The following is a 20,435-nucleotide window of genomic DNA, read 5'->3' as shown; positions in this document are numbered from 1 at the left end:
TTGGTTCTTGGTCTTCTACCACCAACAGTCGATATTCTACTGCTGGGAAGACACCCAAGGAAGCTGCTTTGGGTGGCTCTGCTAAGGGTCAGTGTTCTCAATGCCCCAAGGGTCCCCTCCACCCAGTTCACACATATATAATTAGAACAGAAAATAGAAAGCTTCACATTGAATTTTCTTTGATGCTGGGGGAGGCCCCACCATGCCTACCACCCTCAAGGAGCCCAGGCCCCTTGGCAGGAGGTATTTTCACAGACCAAGAGAGGTCTGCTCCCTGTTGCAGGTGCTGCTCAGATATCTACCGAGAGCCTCACTAAGTCTCCCTGTGCCCCTCCCACCTCAGACTTCAAGACTGGGCTCACCTCTATCCCCCGCCAATGGGAATGGCAGCACCTTCTTCAAAAGGGGTTAATAATCCGCCAATGGGAATGGCAACACCCTCTTCAAAAGGGGTTAATAATAATTTCTACTGACACTGAAGAAAACGATCTTCCTCATGAAGAAGAAAAATTTGAGATCTGTAAAACTCCAATCTCCTAAAACAGTCATTACCTGAAACTAAACTTACTCCTGTCCTTCTCAGATTTCCTGGAGTAGATATAGGGATAATTCTCAGAGAAACTGGATCTCTGGAGCTTCATCTTCACATCTGCCAGGGAGGAAATGGACAAAAGTTTCCAGGCATTCTTGGTCCAAATCCCCTGCCATGCTGTCTGGACTATGGAGAACCCATCAGAATTCTAGGAATTGATGAATTAAATTGTAGAGAGTCTTCTGGGCAGAAGGTCTGGGTCTGCCTAAATAACACTTGGAGAACATCTACAGACGCAACATCGAGATTCCCACCAGCCAGCTCTGCTCCAACAAACATTAGCACTTCCAAAAGAATGTATCTCTTACCCTAGACATAAAATTTCTAGGTCAAGCCCCAATCAACAAAGACCTATCATGCTGTTCAAGATGATTATAGTAACAGCTGAAATTACTACTGTAACTGCTCCCACACGAGGATGATGGTGGTGACTTGGGACCATGTCCACAGCCATGTATGTCGCAATTCCTGCAGGAAGTGCTTGCATACATTATGACATTTAATTCTGTCATCGCAGCCTTGCAACCCCAAATTCAACCAAATACATCCAGAGATCTCTGAAGTTAATCAGCCTCATTTTCCTATTGTGACTATCCTGGTAATCAACTTCCTCTCGAACGGGAGATGTTTATTTTATCGTGAGTTGTAGTTCATGAAGACTTTGTCTCGGTCTCAATCCTGACCTTGGCATTGCATCTTGTGTCCCCTGGAAGACACCGAACAAAGTTGACAGGGACACTGTCGCCCCACGTCTGACAGAGTACCCTTGTGTATGCTGCCACCTGCAGAATCTCCAAGTCAAGGGTCTACCTGGTTGGTCTCAGAGGCTTCCGTCTATAGGTAACTCTGCTGGCACCTGCGACTCCTCTTGCTGGTGGCCAAATATCCCGGCATAAGGAGTGTTTGTATTTCTCACTTTGGCCAGTGCACCCCACCCTACAGTTTCACTTCCACCACCGTAACCTTGTACATGAAGTTACTTTGTCCTCTAACGAACTGCTGAGCTCCTCGTCTCTGGCTGCGGGCCCTACTTTGCATCTGAGTTTAGGTGAGCCTGCAAGTTGTGTCCGTACACATGTAAATAAATGTCTGCCATCTGTCAGGTGTCGAGCAGCATCCAGATGGAGCAGGCCAGTCCCCGTAAGGACTCGTTGCCACCCCGGTGGCCCACCTACCCCACTGTGGCCACTCATTTCTCTTGCCCTGCATCACTCACTTTCACGTAAACCACACTCCCTACCGTTTGGTAATGCCACGGGGGAAAGCTAATTCTCAACTCAAGAGCCACGTGCCCATACAGGACAGAATGAAACCACAAATATTTTGAAAAATCTGCTCAGATGTCTATGAAAAACCAACCCCTACCACCAGCTCCCTCTCCACATTTTGCTTCTGCCTTTTTCTGTGTTTTCTTCCTCATCGCTTCTCGGCCTTTTGGCTAAGACCAAGTGTGTAGTATCAGTATTTTCTTCCTCAATTCGCTGTCCTCCATCAGAATCCTGTGCCGTCCTGACTGAGCAGGACGAGGAGGAGCCACGTGCCACCTAGAAGTCTTTCCACAGGCAAGGGCTTGACGAGAAGCTCAGTGAGCAGCTCTGGTCCCAGGGAGAGAAACTCTCACCCTCTTCCAAACACTAATAAACCATTTGCCCACGCAGAAAGATAGAGTAGCATCTCTTGGTACACTTGAGGTGATAGAGGCTAAAAAAAAGCCAGGTCTTGTTTTTTATGAATCTTTTAGAAATATATAAATAAATGTGTTTATTGTAAGAATACTAGGACACACTGATAAGCAAAATGAGGAAAATAAAAACCACCTTTAATTACATTAGACATAAGCGCACTGACATGTTGGTGTTTATTGTTCCACACTTTTTTTTAAATTGGCAGCTGGTGAGGAGGATGGTGTGCAGCAGATAAACTGCATTCGGCAGCCTCCTTCGCCTTAACGGTGTATCATGAACAACTTTTATTGCTATTGAATATTCTACGGAATCATTTTAAGGGCTGCTTGACAGTACACTGTTTGACATATAATTTATTTTTAACCTGCTTTTTTGGGGCATTTTTAGCACTTTCTTTTTACACTACTCTAAGCGAGACTTTGATGATACGAAGTATGACATCACATACATACTTCGGCATTTCCCAAAGGAAAGCTATGTGTATGGTGAGTGACAATGTTAAGTATTCACCGGAACAGATGACATTGAGTCTATGATTCAATTCACTATCAGTCAGTTCCCAGGTTACAAATACCTATGATTTTATGATTTAAAGTTTCATGCTACATAAGGTCCATGTAGGCAACATGTGTCTGTCTGTTCAGCCTGCCCCTGGGTGGACTGTTACGTACAACACTTACGGGGACCACATCTAATCGGAAAGGGAGCGATAACAGAATTTGGGGATGTGTGCTCTGGAGGCTGTGGCTGCATTGGGAGCAGCATGCTGTCCTAAAAGCAACATGGATTAGAAATACGGAAGAGGACAATGTTTTCAATGATACAGAGCCGGTGTTTTGAATCTTAGCAACATCCCAGTCTAGAAGGCTAGATATGGACTGAAGAAAACATCACCCAGGAACCCTGAGTGGTGGTCCTGCTATCCTAAGGAACGCTGAGAAGCCTTATAGGTCACTGTAAGATCTGACAGCATTTGCGAACCAGACTGTGGAATGGGGTTGCCTGAGTTTAATTAACTCCTAGCTGTCACTACTGGAAAGTGACCAGGCTGATCTTGGTCCGTTACTTGCCTTCCCTGCTGCCTGTTTCCCCAACTGTGTAAAGGGGATCGTACAGACTCCAGAAGTTTGCTAAGGGCATTAAAAAACCCTGTGAGCGTAAGGCACTTAGAACTGTGTCCAAATCATTAACTGTGTGTAAGTGTTAACTGTCATCTGTGTCAAGAGAAGGAGTTTGTTCGGCACCCAGAGGACCATCTTCATTCTCATAGCGTGTATAGGAAAGAAGACCGTGAGAGAAGCCCTTCCACTTCCTTTTTTTTTTTTTTTTGCTAATTGTACAAAACTTACTTTGAAAAGCAATTTCCATTCCCTGCTCACAGACCCCAGCTGGTGGCCGAGGGAATATCTCTTCTTGGGTAACTGAACCGGGTCCTCACGCTGCTGTGGTCATTGCTGGTCATCTTTGATGAGTCCAATAATTTGAGTTAGTACTGAGGTGGCAGCAGATGAGGTCTCCAGCTCCTGAAAGCCCTGAGGGTTTATCAGAGCCCTGGGACCAATCGGAATGCTCGGGTCTCTGTTTCAAGCTCAGAGAGCAGAGTCTGACGCGCAGCAGTGGGCTCCGGGCAAGTCAGACTGCAACGCATCCTTGTCCTTAATGTTCAAGGTCGGCTGCTTTACCGTTCCTGGGTTATGAGTTCCTGCTTTGATATCTCAGATAATTCATAGAGTAATATGTTCTCATAAATACAGTTCTTATAATTTCAACCTTTACTACTTCTCCGTGAGAACTATTTAGACAGTTATCTCCAAGATGGGGTTTGGAGATGCATGGACACCCTTTGCTCAGGCTCCTCTGTTGAGGAGGACAGGGCAAGAGAGCTGCTTTGGGGAAACGCGATTCCTTTCTCTCCATGCGGGAGGCATTAAACCAACATTTGTTAATGAGTAAAAAGACTCTCACATAAAATATGGCCAGAGAAAAGCAATCCTTTCAAGGTGGGTTTGGCTTTCAAAATTGTGCATGCTGGTCTCAGCTCATCAGTAAACAAGGTTGTGGCCGGACCAGCCCTCATGGGTCTTATCATGACTGCGAGATGCCCCTCGGTAATAACGGTCAGGAAACTTTGGAAAGCTAGATGTTTATTACTCACAGAGCCTGGAAACTACACAGCACGCCTGGGATCACACAGCGAGGTCGTGGGGAGAGAGACAGCATGGGTCTGGGGTTCGGCTCTTTTTTTTTAAGATTTTATTTATTTATCTGACAGAGAGAGAGAGACAGTGAGAGCAGGAACACAAGCAGGAGGAGTGGGAGAGGGAGAAGCAGACCTCCTGCAGAGCAGGGAGCCCGATGCGGGGCTCGATCCCAGGACCCCGGGATCATGACCTGAGCCGAAGGCAGATGCTCAACGACTGAGCCACCCAGGCGCCCTTGGGGTTCTGCTCTTATTGGGGTGGAGGCTGGGGGCCCACGGTTTCACAGGCTCACTCTTTGCTGGTGAATTAAAATAAATGATCACAGTCTTCTGTGGATGCCTCCGCATCAAAGCTTAAGTCAGGCACAAAGTCGGGCCGAGAAAAAACCCCAGCTGTCAGGGTGTACACTACAAGTCTGACTGGGTGTTTCCTGATGAACTCTTGGTGACGTGGGTTATCGTGCAGGGGACTCACTGGGTGTGCAGGAGGTTGGTGGGGAGAGGGGAAGGACGAGGAAATGAGAGAAACACTGACCATCTGGCGTCCGTCCGTGGGACGTGCCCTGGGTGCTCCCTTTGGTCAAGGGAGGGATTTGCACCTGCCTTGTGATTGTAACATGAGTGGGGGTCAGTTGGTGCTTGAGTGGGTTTGCATTGCTGGTGACAATAGAGCAGAGGAACAGGAAAGGGGGTGATGGGGAGTTCGGGGTCAGTTTAGCAGAGTAATAGAAATGTTTATCCTGTAAGGGCAAATGCTCTGGGCTAACCTCAGGTTTTTGATCCCCTCACAGCTCCTGTCAGTGAAGAGGCAGGTGAGTCACCTACGTCCTTATTGTTCCGAGGTCTGTTTGTCCGTCGCCGGTTCCCAGGAGGCCCTGCAGAGAGGGACAAGGACAGGCCGTGGAGATGTCCCAGTGCCACGGCTCCCCTGGGCCAACCTGCCTCAAGACCAGTCCACGTGGCTGGGTGAGGACGGCCTGCCCAGGCGGAGTCCCCTGCCTGTAGAGCCCCAGCTGCAGGGGGAGTGGCATCTGGAAGAGGGTGTGCGGGCCGGACAGCCAGCCCATGGGGGAGGATGGTTCTCCAGGCCCCGGGACCCTAACTCCTCCATGAGGTCTGGCTGAAAGTGCTCGCAGCTGAAAACAGCCGTTCTCTGAGGGGCACGGCCAAGAGCGAGTGGGTGGTCGGGATGGCAGGTGCGCCCGCGTTGCTGCTCCGGCTCTGGGTGGGGAGTGGGTGCGTTGTCCCGTGCAAGTCAGCGAGCATCCCCGCAGCATCTGCTGTAAGCGCTGAACTGCACTTGCTGGAGGGCCACGCTGCAAGGCGGGCACACTTTCTTTCCCCAAACAGGCAGCCGAGCGGCTCCCAGGCCGTGGTCCGCCAGCCCTGGCTCCACAGCATTGCTGAATTCTGTGGGCCCATCCTCACACCTCTGCTACCTTCCTAACATTGTATGACCACAACTAATCTCACCTTGCTCTTCTTGACTTATATCTGTGCTCACCAACGGAAGTACAGAAAACGAGATTTTCTTCTATATGTACATGAGCCTGGACTGAATCTAGAGACGGAGGATTGTTCCCAGACCTCGCCAGCACCAACCGCCAAGTGGAAGGAGCGCTTGGGGCTCCAAGGCACCGTCCTGGGAGAACAGACCCCTGTCTCACCCTTCATGGTGAGACATGAACGGGACAGGGATGCCAGGGACCGCTCCAGGAGCTCTGGCCCGGAGCCTGTTCAGGAGCAGGACTCATCCGTGGCATCCATGCTGTGCCATGAACGATCCTTAGCAATGGACTCACAGGCTCACATAGTCATCCAGCCACAGCCCCGAGCCTGTGAGATTGCCCATCATGTGCCTTTTCAGTGGCATCTCTAACCATGATGCAGAATGTCTGCCCCCTACCCCGACAGCATTCTCCCTGGGAATTTTTCCAGTTTCTGGATGAAGTCTGCTAGTGGTTTAAAAATCAGCTTGATTATAAGTCCCACAGCCACTGGATCCCCAAGGGATCCAGTCTCCATTAGTGAAGGAGGGCGAAAATCTCAAATTAAGCTAATTGTTTCTGCAACCCACCTTTTCTGCCCTTCCGATCTCATTTTTATAACCCAGATTGTTCGCCCAATGTCCAACAGGTAAATCTGGTTCTCCACCTGGAAGAGTCAGTAGCATGTCTTCCAAAAATTATGATTCTAAATGTCATGAGCTTCCTGTTACATTTTGGTTCTGGTTCTGCAGGGGTATTTTATGGGGCACTTCACCCCTTATACGGCTGACCTCTGCTTCCCTATGCTACACATCCAAATTCCGGCCGTCGTACCACCATTGAACAGGGGCAGGGAGATTTTTGTTTGAGATATAACTTAGTTCCTCACCTTGAGGTCAAAATCCTCAACTACAAACCTGAAAGGTAATGCAAATGTCCCAGACACAGAAGGGGCCTGGTACCATAAATAAGCAAAGTCACAGGGTGGAATCCGAGACAGGCAGTCCCAGGGGAGGACATTTATTCTTGGCAATGACTTTTTTTTCACTATGGTCAGTACCCTAAGAGCTGAACCTTGAATGAAAGCTCCCTTCCACCTAATTACACATGGGATGGGTGGGGAAGTGTTTGGAAACTAGTCAGGTGGAAAGGTCTGAGGCTTGAGATACAGGATCTTATTCCAGTAACCAGTCTATGCCCCAGATATCCAGGCCCCTTGGCGGTTTCCTCTGGCCAGGCGAGAAGACGAAGAACGTGAATTTAGAGCACAGCGTAATGTCTTCAAAGGCTGGATCAAAGCAGAGGGGGTGGGAAAGCAACGTGCCCCCTGAGGACAGTGATCCCCCCGTGTGACATCACCAATAGAGAGGGCTAAGCAGGAGGAACTTCACTCCTGTATCCATGTAAAAAATTATGTTTACTTTGACATTCCCTGCCACTGACTCAGTGTTTGAGTCCTCGCCTCCAAACTCCTATGTTGAAACCTTAATCCCAGGAGGATGGTATCTGGAGGTAGGGCCCTTGGAAGGTAATAAGGCCATGGAGGTGGGGTCCTCATGATGGGATGAGTGCCCTTAGAAAACGAGGCCAGAGAGTTAGCAAGTAAAGATACACAAGAAGTCAGCCGTCCACAGCCTGGAAGAATGGCCTCACCAGAATCTGGCTGTGCGGCACCTTGATCTTAGACTTTCAGCCTCCAGAACCCTGAGAAATAAACCCTGAGAAAATTATGGTACTTTGTTACAGCAGCCCATGCTGACTCAGATTCCCCTCAGGACAAGAGAGGACCTAGCCATGAGTAGGTAATGTGGGGGTTGGAACCCCCGTCCTGCCGGAGGGGAAGGGGCTGCTTGATCCAAGAGCACAGGAAGCGGTCAGGCATCTGGGCTCTCTGCAGAAATGGCAAATCCTGTCCCCTGACGCCCTCTCTTGCAGACTGGCTGACCCTCCAGTCTCCTTCTGTTGTCTTTGAAGGAGACAGCATAGATCTGATGTGCCAGAAGGAAGAGAACTGGAGGAAAATCCAGACTATGTCCTATTACAAGGACGGAAAAGAGTTATAGCTGTCAAACAACGTCTCTAGCTTTTCTATCCCACGTGCAGCTTTGAGTGACAGTGGCAGCTATCACTGTTTTGCTACTGCTAGAAAATTCTTCTTTCTGAAGTCAGAAGCTTCAAGAAGCATCAGGATTGAAGTCCAAGGTAAAACTTTCCCTCCTGCGGGAGCCGGGCTGGACAAGACTGGAGCAGAGCAGGGTGGGTCCCTGGAGGGGACACCTGCCCCCACACCAGATGGGAACCAGAGTCCTGTGGCTTGACCGCAGGAGGGAGTCGTGATAGGTGACAAGTCTGGTCTGAATGCCTTATTTGCTGGGGTTGCTTTTGAGCAGGAACCATCCATCTCACTGCTTGGGGCTCTTGTGATCCTTCTCTCTAGAGCTGTTTCCACACCCTGTGCTCACTGTCAGCCCCTCCTGGCCCACCGAGGGGAGCCCAGTGACCCTGACCTGTGAGACGCAGCTTTCTCCACAGAGGTCAAATGCTCAGCTCCGATTTTGCTTCTTCAGAGATGGCAGAGCCCTGGGGCCTGGCTGGAGCAGCTCCCCAGAGCTCCGGGTCCCCGCCATGTGGACGGAGGACTCAGGGTCCTACTGGTGCCAGGCAGAGACAGTGATTCCCAGGGTCAGAAAACAGAGCCTCCAATCCCAGATTCACGTGCCCAGTAAGTATCATTGGGTCTGAACGTGGGGGAAACAGGAGTCTGGCAACTTCACTTCAGCTGCTCGTCTTTTGGGTTCTCTTGAAATTCCTGTCCTCGTGGAAAGTGGGATGTGAGCTAGAGAATGGGCATTTCATAAAAATAACAAATGGACAAAGCTCCTGTTAAAAACACAGAACCCAATGGAGTAAATGTGAAGATGGAATTGACTTTATTAAGCATTCATGAATCAGCAGGATCCTAGCTAGCAAGCAGAGAGATGCTCAGAGGAGTTGTAGGAAATGGAAGTTTTTTATAGGCATGAGGTGGGGGAAGGGGGTTATTAGCAAAATAAAAGAGAGGATTTCTTCAGGCCAAGACATCATTTGCGGGAAGAGGAAACTTCAAGGTTTTTTGTTTGTTTTTTGTCTTATCACGCAGATGACCTCATTAGTGTGGATCAGGAAATTTCAGATTGATTTATAGAAGGTCACATTCCAGGGATAGGCTGAAACTGTAATTAAGTCTTAGTTTGATATCAGTGGGGGACAAATACTCCATTTTGGGCTCTTTTTCTTCTTTTTAAAACACTCCTTATAATCTTTCTCTTCTTTATTAAAGTCACATCCATCAGTCATATCTTCACTGATCACTTCATGCCTTGGTGTTTAGGAGTGGGCTGGGACTTTACTCAGCAAAGCACCTGCTCTCCAGTGGCTCTGCAGATGGCCCCACATGCTGGCTTGCAACACAAGTTGGTTTTATTAGAAGGCATCATGGTGCTCCATTGTCGGGCGATAAATGAAGCATCAGAGAAAGCAGAAATCTGAGTGAACCAAGTGGCCAGAGGAGGGGTTGCAATTCTTGTGGACCCTTGAAACTGAGAATAATGGAGGAATTGTCATTGATATTGTTAGGGGGGACAGTGCCTTTTCTGAGGTAGGACTGATGCTACCAGGGACCCCTTCACTCTGTGCAGAAGGCACCACTCTGCACAGCGACTCCTCCCCCCAGAAATGTTTTACTGTCCATGGGGCAGATGACCCATCACACATTCTTTAGTGATCCCATGAAATTAAGCAGGAAGGGGGTTGGGACATGCAGTATCTGCATCCACATTCTTCAAGAGTAATCACCGCAGATTCCCTACGTTGGTGTCCTTATAATGGATTACATGAGCCCTACCCGTATTCCCACTTCAAGCATTAGAGTGAGGCCAGTCACAGCCTGGTCCCAGAGCCCTCTGAAGTCAGCTACTCACCTGTCATATTCCATCCGTCTAGGAGTGCCCGTCTCTAATGTAAGCTTAGAGATGTGGGTCCCCAGGGACCCGGTGATCGAAGGTGGGGATCTGGTCCTCCTCTGCTCAGTGGCCGAAGGCACAGGAAACATCACATTCTCCAGGAACAGAGAGGACACGGGAACCAGTGTGGGAAGGAAGACCCAGAGTTCCCGTCAGCGGAGCTGGAGGTCCCAGCCATGCAAGAGGGTGACGCCGGCCGCTATTACTGCATAGCTGACAACGGCCATGACCCCATCCAGAGCAAGCTGCTAAGTATCCGTGTGAGAAGTGAGTCAGCGCTGTGGAGCACCAATGGCAACTGGAGTGTGGGTCACCCCCGCAAGTTAGACTGCGGACATCCTTCTTTCAAGGGAAGGGAATATAAAGGGGGCTGGACTGGCATTAGGAAAATACAAGCTGAGAATGACGAATGACCATGTCTTTAGACAGTAGCCCAGACTTGATATTCCCCCAAATTTCTAAAGACATGTTTAAGAATCTTAGAGACACACACTGACCAAGGGTCAGGCCCTTTGCTGAGGTCCTAGTCTGGGGTCTGGGTGTCTACGATGGCCTCACAAACCTTCTCCATTGGCTCCCTGTCTCCCTCAGGTCCAGTGTCCCGCCCCGTCCTCACCCTCAGGGAGCCAGGAGCCCGGGCCGTGGTGGTGGGGGACATGGTGGAGCTTCACTGTGAGGCCCAAAGCGGCTCTCCCCTGATCCTGTACCAGTTTTATCACGAGAATGTCACCCTGGGGAACAGCTCGGCCCCCTCTGGAGGAGGAGTGTCCTTCAACCTCTCTCTGACCACAGAACATTCTGGAAACTACTCCTGTGAGGCTGACAATGGCCTGGGGGCCCAGCGCAGCAAGGCGGTACCACTCAACGTCACAGGTGGGTTGATGGTTCCTGGATACAGGAGCATTATGATCAATGGCTCTGCCCCAGCAGTCTTCACTGGTACCATATTGGGGTTTTGGAAGGTGGGTGGAGGTCCAGGTGATGCCTGCTGTGTGGGGGAGGCTGGAGAAGGTGATCTCAGTGCCTGGCTGCTTCTCTTCTCTCCACACCAACCTGGAAAGTACACATTATAATTAGATAACATGTGAACTTATATTAACCATTCCTGCAGAGTATTAGACCAGGATTCCAGGACCCAAGCCTTGACCCTCTAAGGCTGATGCACTGGTGTCTTCCCTCAGGGACCGGTGGCTACAGAAGAGACCATGTCACAGCCAGATTTCTCGGGGTGCTGTGTGGTGGCCTCGGTTTTATAACTACTGCTCTGCTCTTTTATTACTGGTCCCACAAGATCTCAGGTTGGATATCTACCGTTTGTTTTGATTGCCTTTTATTGCTGTGAACTTTTCCATTACTGATACAGATTGGATTTGAGAAAAAAAGAAAGAAAGAAAACCTCCCCAAATCTATGAATTCTTTTTACACGTCATGATTTTCTGAGGTTTCATGCAGTGGACAAGGCTGCCATATTTTAGAATATGTCATGTCCCCGCCGTGCGTAGATTAAAACCATTTACACAGTCCTTCATGCTTGCCTTTTAAATAAAAATGTCCAATTATTAAATCATCTAATAACCTTCAACAGACATAATCAGTTTACATGCAGTGGAGTGAAACATAATAAATAGCTGGATTTAAAGGAATGAAGACAATTTAGTACATTTTCTCCTTTATTTATCGATTTCTTATTAGTTACCTACTCATGGCAAGAGCATGACTCCTCTTTGAATTCTTGGGTGTCTCATATGGGTCACGTGGGGCATCCTCACGCACACGTGATGGCTGGAGCTGGCCGGAGGGTGGGACCTTGACTGGGCCTCTGAGCTAGAGCACACACAGCCTCTCAGTGTGGCCTGGACCCCCTCGCGGCATGATGCTGCCGGGTACTCAAACATCTTACATGCTGCCTTCCGCTTCGAAAGTAAGTGTGAAAGCAAACCTGCAACGTCTTTTTCCAACTAATTTCAGATGACTTGGTTTCATCAGGTCCCTAACAAACTTGCCCGGATGCAGGGGGAGGGAGCACAGTCTCCACCTCCAAATGGAGGTCTCAGTGTCAAAGAATTTACAGCCATGTTTTTAAAATTTCCACACAAACCACTACACATTCCAGTCCATGCCTCCCCGCCCCACCAGACTTCCTGAAGCTCTGGCCCCCGGGCCACCCTGTCTTAGGATTTAGCAAGTGCCCCACAGGACCAGCGGTTCCAGAGCCAGGCCTCTCTCCCAGAGCCTCGTAGTTCTTCCCTAGCCTATCACTTCTTCAACACTATAAATAGACTTCCACAAATATTTTTGTCCAATATTTCCAGTTCTCAGAAGAAAGGTCTGTTCAATTTCTTCTTCTGTCATCACTGGAAGCATGAAAGCACAAGCTTCACTAACCAACACTCCCATAAACCTGCTGTGTTTTCAGCATGACAGTATCTCTGTATTATTTGTAAGAACAGGAATTTTGAGGACTCCTCTAAGTGATATCTCATACCGACCCCTACTAGTATTCTGCTAGCCAAGACATGTGACCAACGACCAACTATTACAACTGTTACGTATGGCAAGCTTACCCATATTATCTGTAATTATACAAAATAATTTTTAAGTGTGTATTATGGTCCAGGTTTAACAATCTTGGGGAAGTGGGCTACCTTGTTCATACAGCCACTAGGAGGCACAGCTAACACGGAGTCCGCACTGGTCTGGCCACAAAGCCCCAAGCCTGCCTAGAACTGACCTTAATGATTCTCCTCTTGCACATTTCCCCCACCCCACCCCCTTCAGTGAGGCGTCCTTTATTAATCTCTAAGATACAGGACAAGCACTGGGCACAACAGAAATGCAACATAAACTTTTAAACTCTTGCAAAATGCTTCCTTAGATCTATCAACTACCACAAGGTGAAAGAAATTTTGGAAACTCATCAGATAGTGCAAATGTAATTCAGTTTTTTCAAGTCCAATGGAAGTTATATTTTTTAAACAGACTATCTAAAACTAAGGAATTGTGATTTTTTTCTTTTATTATAGGTTTTAATTGATAAAAATATATGGATATGAAGAGACAGGTTGTTTGTTAACATAAAATAATTTCTAATTCATTCATTGTGATGAATTTTCTCACTTGTCAAGTTACATACCGATATACTGTTGATTCAAATACAGAAACAATCTACAAAGCAATAAAACATTTACTTGCTCCTTTTCAGTTTTTACACAAATTATTTTTTTTGTGTCTAATTATATGCTCAAGTGCCTCTAGTATCTTACCTGGATAAGCTTGTCAGGTTCCTGGTTTTGAGGGAAACTTTTCTAGTATTTCTTTGCTATGTAACATATTCAAATACCCCTTTTAGTGAAGTTCCAGCGTTCTTATTTTATTAAGACTATTTCTCAGAAGCAACTTTTAATTTTTGCTAATGCCTCATTAGAATCTGTGAAGATAATCCTATATTTCTCTTTTCAGCTATTAAATCAACTAAGTATAATATACCAGAATACCTAATATTGACTAATCTTTGCATTCTTTGTAAAAATCCAATTTTAGTGATGCATTTTTAACATAAACTAGCGTTCTTTTGAACTTTTTTTTTCATTAATAGTAATGTTGACATTTGCCAGGTTTGTTGTTATTATGATCTTTTCTGCCTTTTGTATTCACCATTACAAAGGAAGCTCAACATTTTCCTTCTTTTTGTATGTCTCTTGTGCTCTGGGATAGTTTATGTAATTACCTGTTGTCTCAAGATTTCCTGGCGCTCCCCTGTGGAAGCTGCGGCTGGTGGGTTTTGGGGGAGCGGGTCCTTGACAGCTGTCGCCATCTCTGCTCTTCTAACTAATCTTGTGAGAGGCATTGCTATTGCTCACGGCCACTCAGCCCTCCTTTACCCCCGGGCGCAGGGACAGTTAGTTTCCCTGTCTCCTCGAAGTGAGACGCGGTCAGTGAAATGCCGGCCGCTTGCGTTGTTTCCCGGCGGAAGCATTTAGGAGCGAGGCGTTGATGTCCCGATGTCCTTCCCACGTGCTGGTGCTCATGCAGACGCGTGCTGGGTTGACAATGTCACCAGATGGTATGGCCTCCAGCAGCAGCCTCGGTCCCTGAGTGACTCCGTTCCCTAGTGACAGAACCCACCCGCAGATTTTTGACAGGTCTCAGCACAAGTGGGGAATTTACAAATCTTTGCTGCTGCAAGGCCCTGCAAACTGAGGTTGGTTTGTTAATGTAGCAGAACACACTCCACCCTGACTGCCACACTCTGTCCACGGTTTCTTTATCTTCTGGGGACTTTTCCTAGAAAATCATCTGTTTTATCCAGGCTCCTAAATTTGCTTACTTGGAATCGAGTGAAGTAGTGTCCTGTAATTCTTCTAGCTCCCCCATGGTTGCACTGGTCCCTCTGTGCCTTCTCCTTTCACGTTCATGAGTGGCATCGAAAAAGGAGTGTCCAGCCTTTCAATTCAAAAGTGAAGCTGCTAGAATGATTTATTTGATCTACCAGTTTGCTTTCTAATTCTGAAATTTCTGCTTTTATCTTCGTTAAGTTGCTGCATTCTGTTCTTGTTAGTCTCATTCTTTAGAACAAACTGGACATTCAATATATTTGCTTTCCTTTGTCTTATATATTTATATATGTATTTAGTAGCTTAAGACTTAATTTCCTTAAATGTATATGTTATAGATATATCTAGACTTCTTCACAGTTCTGTTATGAATTTCCAGTTACACTAAGATCAGAGAAGATCGTTTATACCATACTCATTTTTAAGAATATTTTTGAAGTTTTCTTCAGGAGCCAAGATATCATCAATTTTTGTTATTGTGCAAAAGTGCTTAGGAAGAAGACTAAGGTCCATTTTAAAAATACCGTATTCAGGAAGGAGTTGCTAGAATCACATACACTGATTTCATACTGTTTGAAAATGTGCATCCCTCACCTTATGGTTGAATGACTGTTTGGCTTGGTAGAAAATCCTGAGATCCTTCTTCCTTTCCTTGAAGAAAATCGTTTTGTTCTCCCTTCTCTAACACCGTCCCCCCAAAACTGATGAAGTTAGAGCTCTGGATGTACTACTAGGCAATATTTTTCATGATTGCTGAGCTGCATCTAAACTGGAAGGGCTCTGAGTTGGGTTATAAATGCTCGGTGGGTAGCACAAATGAGCACACCCCCAAGTGCAACACAGCTCTTGAGACTGATCATGTCCCTCGTAGTGGCGTCTGCTCCCAGCCGTGTGGACTTGTCCCCTGAGCTGTTATTGAAGGACCAGGAAAGAGCTCCTTGACCACTGGTGACGCAGCTGACAAATCCATGCTGATATGCTGTGTTTCTTGCTCTGCATCTCTCTGTAAAGCTAAATGGTGCAAAGGAGAGCCCCATGGGTCTTATGAATATCAACATCGAGCCTGACCCCAAGACCACTGCTTTAGAGCGGGGGTTGCAAATATCAAAACATTTAAAAAGTGAGAATGTTCCACCTGAACAAGGAGAGCAGTCATCAGCAGTTAACATATACTTTGCAATAATTGAAAGAGCAATAAGAAATCCAGAAACAGTGACCCATGCCTGTGGGGTTTGCCATTTGAAGTGACATGTTAGATCAGTGGGGAAAAATAATGGATTGTCCAGCTAACAGTGCTGGAGAAAATAAGTAGTCATCAGGACACAACACAATTGGATCCCTACTCTGAATCTTATATCCTACCAGTGACAACACGTGGTTAAGTCAGGGGAAAGTTTTAAGAGATAAGGTCATTTCCCCTAAAATGAATGTTCCTTCATCTGCTTTTCAGGAGGACGCTCTGTCACTCATGCACCCAGGTGAGAACTTTTCCTATTCAAAGTGGGAACTCTAGAGAACTTCCCCACTCACGATTTTCAATAGTTACTGCTCCTTCTGCTTGTACAGGTCACACAGTATCTTTCTATGATACTCAGCCATGTCTGTATTCATTACATTTATGCCATCAGAGCGCTGACTCTGGGTGGCCCACATGACAAGGTGTTGTCTTGCATACGATTCAAGATTTCTAAATTATGAATTTACATATTCAAGATTATTTATGGAGTACTTACAACGTATGAGTAAGTTCTTGTTAGACTTTTAAGGGTGTGAAAATATGCATAAAATGGAGTTTATTTCCACAGGGGACATATTGTTTTATGGAGAATATATGACACATACAATATACAAAAAAGAGAGATAAATTGATGAGCAAGAAGCAGATGAAGTTCTAGGAGAGCTTATAGGAGGAAAAAATTAAATCTCAGGCAATATCATTCTCCTATTTATAACTTCTGAAAAAGCGAAAGATGAGGAATAGAACATTTTTCCAGGTCAGAGTGGTTATCCTATTAATAAAGAACTTTGTGATTCTGTGGCCTATCTCTGGCTGCCCACCTGAAAGACCACAGCCCGAGAATCTAGACCAAGGGCCATCAAATCACCCAAGCCAAGTGCCATGTCTGCCTGGCTTCTCCCACACTCTTCCCAGCCTGCCTTCTCTCTGTGTTCACTCTTGCCCTGGAGACTATCATGTAGTTAGTTTGCTTTCTCTCAGAGATGCTTCCAGCACAAACCCTCAGGAGCCCACCCACTCCAACTCACTCTCAGACATGGAGGAGATGCAACCAGAGTATGTCAATGGTGAGTCTCCCCACTGGAAGGGGCTCCGGGGCTCCGGGCGAGAAGGAAGAGAAGGCAGGTGAAAAAGGCCATGAGGTGGTCTGCACGCCCTGACCCCACGAGGCCCAGTCTCAATAAATGACCCCCAGAATCATGTTGGGGTTGGGAGGACAGTCACAAAGCAGGGGTCTGGGAAGGCACATATGAAGTTTGAACGCTTGTCCATGGACAACTTTGAACCATGTCTTTTCCCTGCAGTGGGCCCTGTAGGTGGGATGTGGTTTATTCCCAAGTCTGGAGCACGCAGCCACCAGAAGACTCAGGTGAGAAACTGCGAAGTGGTTCTTGTCAGATGCATCTTCCCAAGAAAGGGGCACCATGTGTGCAATAGAGGCTTTCATACATCATTTGACCTTGATATGCAAACTGTAGATCCAAGAGGGAGCAAGAGATATTTGCAGGCCGGTTCTCATGGAGAAGCTGAATTACAAAACAAAACAAAACAAAACAAAAGAAAACAAAACAAAACAAAACAAAAACAGATGGTCAGTTGAGAATAGACGTTAAGGAGAATCTGGGCTACAAGGCAAAGGGATAACATCAAATCAGGTAAGACTGAGAATATCTGAAGTATGGTATGTAAGGTCCAGGAGGAATTGTCCCAGTTGAGGGGGGTCATTGCCAGGCTCCTTTGAAAGGACCTGCCGTCTGGAGATGCCATGGCAGGGGTCACTGAACACATTCGCCTAATCTAGAGAATTTGCCCTTTGATGTGTAGCCTTGCAAGAATTGAGGCAGTGGTTCTTTAGAAGGGCAGAGTCATGTCCTTCAAGCTGCTTCTCCAGTGCCCTTGAAGCTGCAACCTTCAACCACGCCCTTTGCTCTGTGCTCCTAGCTGCTTCTGCTGGAGCCAGGGGCCACTGGCAGCTTGGCGGGTTTCCTGGGAAAGGGTCACCCAGCTGCGCTCCTCAGAGCCACGGAAGCTGGGTCCTCAGCCAGCCTTGCTTAGAGCTGTACCACCGCAGCCTGCAGAGAACCAATGACCCTGTCATTCTCCTTCCCTGCCTGGGACCAGCCCAGCAAAACCGAAAAGGTACAGTCATGTCCATCGCACGCTTATCCTCCAGGCCCTCCAGGTGTTGATGTGTTGCCAAGGGCAGGAGGGGGATTGAATTCCACTCACCTGTGGTCATTATATGAGTGACATAAAGGGGTGACAGGAGAATGAGCCTGGACAGAATATTGTCAATAATCCATGGAAACTGCATCAAAGAGAGGACAGGTGTTGTTCAACAAGGGTTGGTAGAGGGCTTAGAGCTTGGGTGGGCTTAGAAGGACTGCAGGGTGGACAACATTAAGTCATGGATTTTACAGAAGAACAAGAGAAGCTGGAAACCACACATTAAGCATTGCCATCCTGTGCCCTGGAGCACTGTTAGGGAATGAGGTCTAAGTGGAAACCCAAGAGCTCAGTAATATTTCTTTTCTCCACAGCAAACACCAGGACCATTCTGGAGAACAAGGTGAGCTGGACCCCTGGAGAATTCCTTCCCCATCTTGCTCCCCACCAGCCGTGTTCCTTCTCTTCCTTCAACTGTGCATCTCTCCTAAGACTCCCATGTCACCTACTCTGACGTGAAGGAGAGCACTCAGAGGAACTAGGGGGCAGAACACCAACAAGGACGGAACAGTACTAAGGGCTGCAAAAAACTTGCTAAAAATGCCCAACCCTCATGATGTCTCACAGATAGAATGTGCTCCAGGGGCTGAGCAGGCCAACTGGGTCATCATTTTGGTTCTCATCATGTTCTTTCCCAACGTATTCTTCCATTCATTCAATATTTATTGAACTGTTACTGCACCCCAGAGGCTGGGCACAGCGATTATCTTTGTCATCTTCTCTTTTTTTAATTTTTAACTTAAATTCAATTTAGTTAACATATAGTGTATTATTAGTTTCAGAGAGTTTAGTGATTCATCAGTTGTGTATAACACCCAGGGCTCATTGCATCACGTGCCCTCCTTAATGCCCAACACCCAGTTACCCCCATCCCCGACCCCTTCCCCTCCAGCAACCCTCAGTTTGTTTCCTGGACTTAAAGAGTCTCTTATGGTTTTCTCCCTCTCTGTTTTTATCTTATTTTATTTTTCCTTCCCTTCCCCTATGTTCATCTATTTTGTTTCTTAAATTCCACATATGAGGGGCGCCTGGGTGGCTCAGTTTGGTTGAGCGACTGCCTTCAGCTCAGGTCATGATCCCAGGGTCCTGGGATCGAGCCCCGCATCAGGCTCCCTGCTCGGTGGGAAGCCTGCTTCTCCCTCTCCCACTCCTCCTGCTTGTGTCCCTCTCTCGCTGTGTCTCTCTCTCTCTCTCTGTCAAATAAATAAATAAAATCTTTTTTAAAAATTCCACATATGAGTGAAATCATATGGTATTTGCTTCAAAGTTCAAAGAGTTGAGGAAGAATAATAAACATGAGAGACAAGGTTTCACCTACACCTGCTCTGAGGTGATGTGAACAGAATCCATTTCCGGGCTTCTCTTTGTCTTCCAAACTGGGACTTTGTTATCTTTTGTCACATACAGACATCTCAAGTTTTAAATAAATCCTCTCTTGCTCTTGTGAGAACTTTAGGGTTGAGTTTGTGGGAAGGAAGAGCAGCTTGAGCCAGTTTGCCATATTTGTCCATTCTTGAACGCTTGGTTTATACATTAATCCGCATTGATTTAAAAGTAACAAGGGTATTTATATCTTCTTGAAATGCTAAATGTTTTACATCCATTGGCACAATCATGCAAGGAGTAAGAGCACAGCCTTTGGGAACCCCTGCCCAGGGTGGAGTCCCAACCCCTTCCCCCACTAATTGTGTAGTCTTGAACAAACTACTTAACCTCCATGCACCTCAGGTTCTTCACCTTTAAATGGGGAAAACCACTTGTCAAATATTCATAAATCACATGGAACAATGTCTGGCATATAAGTAGCACTAAATAAGTATTCATTAAATAAACTGTGCATAATTATCACTTAGCCTCAAACTTAGTGCAAAAAAGTTCAAAAAGTTGAGTAATAAGAATCTCTAACAAAATGACTATCAAATGCCACTATCAGAATTTTTAACACTTTGATTAACATCTTGTATAATCCACTCCCCTGCTAAAGATAGGTCACCAATGGGAAGGACAGAGGTGACTGTGGGCTTAGGTTTGGTCATTAATCTACACAGAGATAATTTGGAGTATTTTATAAACTACACACAACAAATTTGAAGTTTATCAGAAAAAAATAATTACGAATAGCTATAATTATTATTTAAAGTTTTATATTGAAATAATTACACACCCTTAGCAAGCCCGCCTAACTTCTGGACTACAAGCATCAGGGACTGAGAGTTAGCAAATCCCAACAATCTAATTGTTATAGGGTGAGGTAATCTCAGCCCTACAGTTAATGCTGGTACCACCTTAGCACTGACAAACCCCTCCTAGCTGTTCTTTACACCAAACCATCCCTGGGGGATATATACACTCTCATTATTAATAGTAACCTTGGCATTAAAACTTCTAGGGGAACATATCAAAACTGTGTACAGGGACATAGGTAACCTGATGTATCTCTGCTCAGCCTCCCACTAAGCCATCTCAAATCACCCTTATCCATTACAAGTTACTTATCTACCTATTTCTGGCTTGCCATAACTGGTGGGAAATTATAGGTGATCAAGAATCCTTCCTTGTTTCCAAGGTCTGTTCTGATGGCTAAGTAGCCAGTGGCCACTCTCATCCGTAGATGGGGACAGTCTAAGAGCTGACACTTAATGCTCCTCTCGTCCACACACTTCACACGCATGC

At 46.5% G+C, this 20,435-nt stretch overlaps 1 protein-coding gene across 1 annotated transcript; it reads left to right on the top strand.

Moving 5' to 3' along the window:
* Positions 1-3,698: 3,698 nt before the first annotated feature.
* On the top strand, positions 3,699-18,244 carry LOC113932676 (Fc receptor-like protein 2; the record flags this gene model as incomplete). Its single annotated transcript, XM_035722020.1, is given in 13 exon segments — positions 3,699-3,747; positions 5,272-5,289; positions 7,900-8,166; positions 8,402-8,686; positions 9,946-10,113; positions 10,116-10,232; positions 10,557-10,838; positions 11,147-11,263; positions 15,750-15,777; positions 16,518-16,607; positions 16,841-16,905; positions 18,077-18,103; positions 18,192-18,244. Coding segments are annotated over 13 exon segments (1,566 nt in total), but the record flags the coding sequence as incomplete, so codon positions are not given.
* Positions 18,245-20,435: the final 2,191 nt, after the last annotated feature.

This window comes from Zalophus californianus, chromosome 10 (assembly GCF_009762305.2).
Source record: "Zalophus californianus isolate mZalCal1 chromosome 10, mZalCal1.pri.v2, whole genome shotgun sequence".
NCBI lineage: Eukaryota > Metazoa > Chordata > Mammalia > Carnivora > Otariidae > Zalophus > Zalophus californianus.
The sequence above is the reverse complement of the archived record's forward strand: the minus strand, read 5'-3'. Positions and strand labels throughout refer to the sequence as shown.